Source organism: Vulpes vulpes, chromosome 1 (genome assembly GCF_048418805.1).
Source record: "Vulpes vulpes isolate BD-2025 chromosome 1, VulVul3, whole genome shotgun sequence".
Lineage (NCBI taxonomy): Eukaryota > Metazoa > Chordata > Mammalia > Carnivora > Canidae > Vulpes > Vulpes vulpes.
This window is the reverse complement of record NC_132780.1, coordinates 43,192,282-43,200,725: the sequence shown is the minus strand read 5'-3', so window position 1 is coordinate 43,200,725 and position 8,444 is coordinate 43,192,282. Positions and strand designations below refer to the sequence as shown.

General features: G+C 63.7%; 1 protein-coding gene across 1 annotated transcript; it reads right to left on the bottom strand.

The window, feature by feature from the left end:
* Positions 1-3,809: 3,809 nt before the first annotated feature.
* Positions 3,810-7,454, bottom strand: LOC140597805 (nuclear pore-associated protein 1-like). Its single transcript, XM_072747782.1, has one exon. It carries the CDS (start codon positions 7,452-7,454, stop codon positions 3,810-3,812), a length of 3,645 nt encoding a protein of 1,214 aa, XP_072603883.1.
* Between the last annotated feature and the right edge of the window lie 990 nt (positions 7,455-8,444).

Genomic DNA, 8,444 nt, shown 5'->3' with positions numbered 1-8,444 from the left:
GCCAACCAGCTGCGCTGCAAGGCCTGCAGCCCTGCCTCCCTGGGAGGTTTGCAGCCCCGTGTCCCTTGGAGGCCTGCAGCCCTCCCGCCCTGGTGCCCTGCAGGCCTGTCACCTGGGAGGCCTGCAGTTCTGACGCCCTGTTGCTCTACAGCCCTGCTGCCCTACGAGGACTGCAGCCCTGCCACTCTGTTGCCCTGCCACCCGGCTATCCTTGGAGGACTAAAGCCCTACAGTCCCGCCACACTGGGAGGCATGCAGCCCTGCCCTCTGCTGCCCTGCAGATCTGCTGCCCTGCTTCCCTGCAGCCTTGCTGTCCTGTGAGGCCTGCACCCCGCCGCCCTGGGGGCCTGTAGCCCTGCTGGCCTGCTGCCCTGTATCCGTGCTGCCCTGGTGCCCTGCAGCCCTGCCGCGGTGCCATACCTGCAGCTTTGACGCCTTGCAAGGCCTGCAGCCCTGCCTCCCTGATGCCCTGCACCCCAGCTGCCCTGTGAGGCAGGCAGACCTACCGCCCTGCTGCCCAGCCGCCCTTGCATGCCTGCAGCCCTGGTGCCCTGGGAGGCCTGAAGCCCTGTCGCCATGGGAAGCTTGCAGCATTGCCGCCCTGTTGCCCTGAAGCCTGGCCGCCTTCTGATGCCTGCAGCCCTGCTGCCCTGCTGCCCTGCCGCTCTTCCATTCCTGTAGCCCTGCTGCCCAACGAGGACTGCAGCCCTGCCGCCCTGCTGTCCTGCCGCTCTGCCGCCCTTGGAGGCCTAACATCCTGTAGCTCCGCCCCACTGGGAGGCCTGTAACACAGCCGCCCTGTTCCCCGACAGCACTGCTGCCCTTCGAGTCTTGTAGCCCTGCCACCCTGCTGCCCTGCCACCCTTCGATGCCTGCAGCCCGGCTGCCCTGGGAGGCATGCAGCTCTGCCACCCTGCTGCCCTGCTACCCTGCCTGGTGCCATGCAGCCCTGCTGCCCTGTGAGGCCTGCAGGCCTAGGGACCTGGGACCTCGGCAGCCTTGCCGTCCTGTTAGGCCTGCACCCCAATGCCCTGGGAGGCCCGCACCCCTGCCGCACTGGGAGGCCTGCAGTCCTGCCTCCCTGTTGCCCTACAGCCCTCCTTCCCTACGAGGACAGTAGCCCTGCCCCTCTGTTGCCCTGCCACCTGGCCGCCCTGGGAGACTTGCAGCCCTGCCACCCTGGGAGGCCTTCATCACTGCTGCCCTGTTCCCCTACAGCCTTGCTGCCCTTCGAGGCTTGTAGCCCTGCCACCCTACTGCCCTACCCCCTGCGAGGTCTGTAGCCCTGCAGCCCTGCTGCCCTGTAGCCCTGCCGCGGTGCCGTACTTGCAGCGCTGATGCACTGCGAGGCCTGCAGCCCTGCCGCCCTACTCTGCTGCCCTGCAACCCTGGCTCCCTGCTGCCCTGTAGCCCTGATGCCCTGAGAGGCCTGCAGCCCTGACGCCCGGGGAGGCTTGCAGCATTGCTGCCCTTTGCCCTGAAGCCAGGCGGCCCTGTGAGGCCTGCAGCCCTGCTGTCCTGCACCCTGAGCCTGGCAGCCCTGGGAGGCCTGTCGCACTGCTGCCCTAAAGCCCTGGAGTCCTGGGAGGCCTGACGCACTGACGCCCTGCTGCCCTGCATCCCTGCCGACCTGCTGCCCCGGAGTCCTGATGCCCTGAGAGGCCAGCAGCCCTGGCGCACTGGGAGGCCTGGAGCCCTCCTGCCCTGCTGCTCAAAGCCCTGCCGCCCTGTAAAGCCTGCAGCCTTGTTGCCCTGGCAGGCCTGCAGCTCTGCCACCTTGCCATACCTGCAGCCCTGACGCCCTGCGAGGCCTGCAGCCCTGCTGCCCTGGGAGACTTGCAGCCCTATGGCCCAGTTGCCCTGCAGACCTGCCACCTTAGGAGGCCTGCATCCCTGCCGCCCTGCTGCCCTGCACCCCGGCTTCCCTGAAAGGCCTGCAGCCCTGCCACCTTGGGAGGCTTGCAGCATTGCCGCCCTGTTGCCCTGAAGCCCGGCGTCCCTGCGAGGCCTACAGCCCTGGCGCCCTGCTGCCCTGAACCCCGGCTGCCCTGTGAGGCTGGCAGACCTGCCGCCCTGCTACCCTGCTGCTCTTCAATGCCTGTAGCCCTGCTACCCTGGGAGGCATGCAGCCCTGCCGCCCTGCTGCCCTGTAGCCCTGCCGCGGTGCCATACCTGCAGCCCTGATGCCCTGCGAGGCCTGCAGCCCTGCCTCCCTGCTGCCCTGCACCCCTGCCGCCCTGTGAGGCCGGCAGACCTACCGCCCTGCTGCCAGGCCGCCCTTCGATGCCTGAAGCCCTGCTGCCCTGGGAGGCATGCAGCTCTGCCACCCTGCTGCCCTGCTCCCCTGCCTGGTGCCATGCAGCTCTGCTGCCCTGTGAGGCCTGCAGGCCTACCGACCTGGGGGGCCTGTAGCACTACTGCACTAGTAGACTTGGAGCCCTCCTGCCTTGCTGCCCTGTAGCCCTGCTGCCCTGAAGCCCTGCTACCCTGCTCTGCTGCCCTGCAACCCTGGCTCCCTGCTGCCCTGTAGCCCTGATGCCCTGAGAGGCCTGCAGCTCTGATGCCCTGGGAGGCTTGCAGCTTTGTCGCGCTTTTCCGCGCTTTGCCCAGAAGCCAAGTGGCCCTGTGAGGCCTGCAGCCCTGCCTACCTGCTGCTTTGCAGTCCTGCTGCCCTGTGAGGCTTGCAGCCTGGCCACCCAGTTGCCCTGCAGTCCTGCCACCTTGGGAGGCTTGCAGCCCTGCCTCCCTGCTGCCCTGTGGCCCTGCTCCACTGATGGCCAGCTGCCCTGCTGACCCGCTGCTCTGCTGCCCTGCAACCCTGCCTCCCTGCTGCCCACACAGGTGATTTGATATTTTAGTGATTTAGATCAGAGCTGGGCTGATTATTGAAAAGGACCTGTTCTAGTGCGCTTATGCAGCACAATAAATTCTAAGTCAACTGAAATTTCTAACACACACAGACAGAGGAGGCATGTATGTGCTCTTATTCCATTTGTTTCTCCGGGCTCAAATCTGTCTTCTCTGGGTGAGGTGGAAACACGTAAGAAAGATGGGCCTAAGTCTAAACTAAGAAGGCACCCAAGAAAACATTTAAATAGTTTCAAAACACTAAAATCATAGGGTGGTTTCCTTTCACTCACCAAGGGTTATTCAACCTCTATTGAGGTCAGAGTCGGGGGAGAGGAGAGCGAAGCACAGAGGGTAGAGGCAAGGACGAGTCACCTCTTCTCTCCCTCCTTTGGACCTTCCTTCCTCCTGGATTCCCATCCCTTACACTCAAAATGCAGATTTCAGGGGTCTGTGCGTGCAGCCAGAACCTGTGGCTACTTCCACCTTCCAGTCACTGAGACCCAGAGAATTTGGCACACAGTCTGGTTCAACCCACCACACTCACATAGGTTAATTCTTTCTCTACTGCCGAGACAAAAAGACACACGAGCAAAGGCAGGTTAGTAAGAACAAAGTTTTATAGATGTAGAAGTATATCTACGTAATCTGGGAAAGATAAGAGCCCATTGAGGCTCTGATACAGCAAAATCCATTTACTATGACACAGAATATGTGGGGGAATATCTGTGCCGTAGAGGTTGAGAAACATGACAAAAGAACGGAACCAGTTGGTGGCGGCTCCTAGACAGGCTATGAAGGTACCCTAGCCATGCGCAGAGCACAGAACAGTGGACCAAGAACTTGCACACACAGTGCTGGCTCACCAGAGTCTGAGGGGTGCCCTGACTAGGGGCAGGTCCACATGTTCCAAGAGTAGAGATTTCTCTCTAAAAGGCATGGCGGTATCCGCCATTGCACCATCAGTGCTGTGGCTTGCGGGGGTTCTGTGTGCTCTGTAGCAATGGGGGAGCATTAGGATGGCCAGTCGCAGTAGGTACGGTGCTGTTCCCGGTAGCACCAGGTGCCTTAGACACAGGTAGGCCCCCAGGGTTCTGAGGGCGCTTGCTGATACAGAGGGCTGCCATCATAGACACGATGATGTGTTCATCTGTGTTTGCATCAGGTGGGCCCCCAGTTTGCTGACACAAAGCAGGAATTCCAGGTCTTCCGGTCTTGGGAGTGATGTTGTTCCCTGCCTTCCCACCACTTACATGCTGGGCAGGTGGGCCCCCGGTGCCTGGGTCTCTGGTGGTATCTGTGAGGGGTGAAGCAATCGGGACTGCAGGCCCCACAAAAGACTGTGGGCCTGTAGTGGTAGCAGGGACTGGAGGCCCTACAAAGGTCTGTGGGCCTGTCATGGTAGCCATGAGTGGTGAGCCACTCGGGACTCCAGGCCCCACAAAGGTCTGTGGGCCTGTACTGGTAGCAGGGACAGCAGGCCCCACAAAGGTCTGTGGGCCTGCAGTGGTCGTCGTGAGTGGTAAGCCACTGGGGACTGTAGGCCTCACATAGGTCTGAGGGCCTGTAGTGGTAGCCGTGAGTGGTGATCCACTGAGGACTGTAAGCCCCACAAACATCTGTGGGCCTGTCATGGTAGCCATGACTGGTAAGCCACTGGCAAGGGCAGGCCCCACGACAGTCTGTGGGCCTGTCCTGGTAGCTATACCTGGTGAGCTACTGTTCCCAGTGGTAGGGATCCCAGTGGTACCTCCACAGAAAGTCGGGGTAGAATGAGGAGAGTGGAGAATACCTGGCTGGTTACCAAAGGCCGTCTGCTTGTTGCCAGTCGTGTCAAAATGAGAGCCCGCAGACCCCGACTGCATTGTGGTCCCTCCGGGTGGCTGAGTCATAGGAGCGGGCAGGCCGATAGCCTGTGTTGGGGCAACTGTGTTTCCTTTCAGGTAGGAATTGTTAGGCTGTTGCCCATTGTGACCTCCAATTGTGGGCTGAGAGGAGATTCCTGCCTTAGGATGCATCGTAACGGGGGTCTGTATGATGGCTGACTTTTGAGGGAAACTGGTAGAGCCTTGGGCCAGGGCAGTGCTGCTACTACTGGGTGGTGTGTTGCCAGAACCGGGAAGTGCCTTGTAAAATGACAAGTGGTTCTTCTGGGACCCAGGGGGGGACTGAAAGATGACAGCCCGGGAGGGAGGTGTGGTATCCATGGCATCGGGGTCAGAGTGAGGGGCGATTCCTGGCTTAGGATGCATCGTAACGGGGGTCTGTATGATGGCTGACTTTTGAGGTAAAGTGGTAGAGCCATGGGCCAAGGCAGTGCTGCTACTGGGTGGTGTGTTGCCAGAACCAGGAAGCCCCTTGTAAAGTGGCAAGCGGTTCTTCTGGGACCCAGGGGGGGTCTGGAAGATGACAGCCCGGGAGGGAGATGTGGTATCCATGGCATCGGGGTCAGAGTGAGCGTTGGGGTTTGCAGAGGTGCTGCCTACTGCAGTGGTGGTGGCCCCAGAACTCAGGTTGGGCAAGCCAGTGGCGATAGGAGCACTGGGAAGAAAAGCTGTTTGCTGCCTCCCAGCAAGAGTCCCATGTGTGGGCTGAGGGGTGTTGTGGAGGCTGAAGAGTTGACCAGGAAGTGGGGTGGGGCCGGGGGCCATGGACGTAGGTAGACTGGTGGACGCTGCACCTTTCGCAGGGCGTCTCTGCTTCATACTGCAATGGCCCCGGGAAAACGGAGGACAGCTCATCCTGGAGTGTGGGGGCGAGCTGAGGACCACAGCCCGGGAAGGAGGCGTAGTGTCCATGTCCACGACAGCAGGATTGGAAATAGGCTTGGAGGTCAAAGTAGATGACTTTGCTGCGATGGTAGAAGTCGGTTGAGACGTGCCAGGCTGGACTCCAACGACGGAGCTGTCTGTGGAGTGGCCTGGAAGCGGGGCTGTTAGGAACAGAGGGGGAGGGTCTACACACATAGGGGTCGGGGATTCCTTTGTGCAGGAGGGTGGGTGGAAGGAGGTTGAGGCGTTCGAAGGTGTGGGGCGGTCAGAGGTGGGTGTGGTAGCCCTGCCTGGTGGAAGGGGACCTCCGCGAGGTGGAGTTTCCCTAATGGGCCTGGAAGTAAGGGGAGGAAGAGAATGGGCAGGACCAGCCCGGGGAGGAGATTTAGGAACTCCATGTCCCGGTTCCCGACCACCACGTTGTGTTGGGGAAGTCGGCGGGACAGAGAGGATCGGGGGCCCGGCAGAAGGGTCAGCCAAGTCGGTGGGAGGCACAGGGACTTGGGCAGTGTGAGCGGCCAGGGGCGGGGAGCCTGCGGTCTGCGAGGCCAGTGGCGGGGAGGAAGGGGCAGGCTGAGCGGCCCAGCCGTCTGCCAAGATCTTTGCTCTGTCCTGCAAGATCTTGTTCCTGGGACACTCGGTGTTCGGCAAGGTGCCTGGGTCCTTGTCAAGAGCAAGGCAAGGAAGCTTCGGGGGTGGGGGCAGGTCCCCTCGATCCCACAGCAGGGGTAGTGGTGGCGGCAATGGCAGACAGAGAGGCAGGGCTATTTTCCGCTTGTTCTGCCTACTGCTGGCAGATGCTGGTGGCACAGGGCTCCGTGGGGACATGCCCGAGGGCTTCTCCGCCTGCGTGTCCTTCCTCGCTGGGCCCCGCGTGCTCTGCACAGGCTGATGGGCTTCAGCCACCGCCTCCTTTGTGCCTGTCTCCTGCGGCAAGGGGCGGCATGGGGTTGGGCCCCAGAGCACTGCCGCATCCCTGTCGGCCTTCGCGAGGGCATCTCCCACGGGGCCACATGAAGAGGTGGCAACAGGGCCTTCAGAGGAGGACATCGGAGCCATCGGGGTGCTGTCCCACGAGCTCTCTCCGGAGGGCCCGAGACGTCGGTCCAGAGCTGCAGGGCTGGCTTGGTGGAGGCTGAGAACGCCACTGGTGTCCGGGGGCTCAGATGTCAAGGGTGTCCCCCCACTGCTCTGGGGGCGGCCACTCCCACCAAGAGCCTGGGTCTGTTCTCCGGGGTGCTCTGGGACCTTCTCCTCCATCCCCTGTGGGCAGGAAAGGGGGAGGGGAGGGGATGGTACCTGACCCGCAGCCTTGGCTTCCTGTGCAGGTAGTGAATGCAGGAGCCTGAACCTGCGCCCCAGAGCAGGGATCCTCACAGTCCTCGAGGGCCCGCAGCCCAGGGAGCTGCGCGCAGCCAGCACAGGTTGACCCGGAGGGTTCCTCCAGTTGACCACGGGGAGGAGGCCCAGAGGGGGGCACGCGGCCTGAGGGAGCGGGTCCCGCCTCCTGGGCTCCACGTGGCAGCGAGCTGGCAGGGGCCTGCGATCCCGGTGGAGTGGCCTGCGCCCGGAGCAGGGGGCAGGGGCAGGAACGGCGGGGTGGTGGCGGCCAGGATGGGCGGTGTCCCAGGCAGGAGTGAGCAGCGGGCGACTGCGGCCGGGCAGGGGCCGGCGGCGGGGAGGGCGAAGAAACCTGCACAGTAGGCTGCCCATGGGGGCCAGCTGTGCGCCGGGGGTCGCGAGGTCGGAGCGCAGGACCTGGGACAGGGTCTCCGGGGCGCCTGGCTCCTCTCCAGGTGCAGCACACCTGAGCCGCTGAGCGCTGCGCCCAGCCATTGTGATGTGTCCCTAGAACACCTCCGGGAGCCGCCACTCGGGGGGTCCTCCCCGGGCAGGCAGTGGGCGGGGCCTGGGGCCGCACCCACCAGCAGCCCGAGGTGGGCGGGGCCCCCTTCCCGGGGCGGGGCGGAGGCGGTTGAGCACCAGCCTGGCAACTGCCAGCGTGGGGGAGGGGCGCGGCCTGGGACTGCAGAGGCCAGGCCCGGAGCACTCAGCCCCGAGGGTGTGCGTGGCCACCCTTCCCTGGGGAAGCCGAGGAAGGCGAGCTCAGGGGCCCCCCAAGGCCCAGAGGCGGTGAGTGGCCTGCTTCCCCGACGGCCTGCCCTGCAGCCCTGCAGCCCTGCAGCCCTGCAGCCAAGCCACCCTGCTCCCCTGCAGCCCTGCTGCCCTGCTGCCTGGCAGCCATGCCAACCAGCTGCCCTGCGAGGCCTGCAGCCCTGACGCCCTGGGAGGCCTGCCGCCCTGACGCCCTGCACCCTGAGCCCTGCTGCCCTGCCAGGCCTGTAGCACTGCTGCCCTACTGCCCTGCATCCCTGCCACCCTGCTGGCCCGCAGTCGTGATGCCCTGCGAGGCTTGAAGCCCTGCCACCGTGCCGCCTAGCTTCCGTGCCATCTCCACCCTCTGCTGCACTGCAGCCCTGACACCGTGGGAGGCTTGCAGCATTGCTGCCCTATGCCCTGAAGCCAGGCGGCCCTGTGAGGCCTGCAGCCCTGCCGTCCAGCACCCTGAGCCCTGCAGCCCTGGGAGGCCTGTAGCACTGCTGCCCTGAAGCCCTGAGCCCTGGAAGGCCTGAAGCACTGCTGCCCTGCTGCCCTGCCTCCCTGCCGCCCTGTTGCCCGGCAGTCATTTTGCCCTGAGAAGCCTGTAGCTCTGCCGCACTGGGATGCCTGGAGCCCTCTTGCCCTGCTGCCCTAAAGCCCTGCTGCCCTGCGAAGCCTGTCACCCTGAAGCCCTGCGAGGCCGGAGCACTGCCTCCCTGCTGCCAT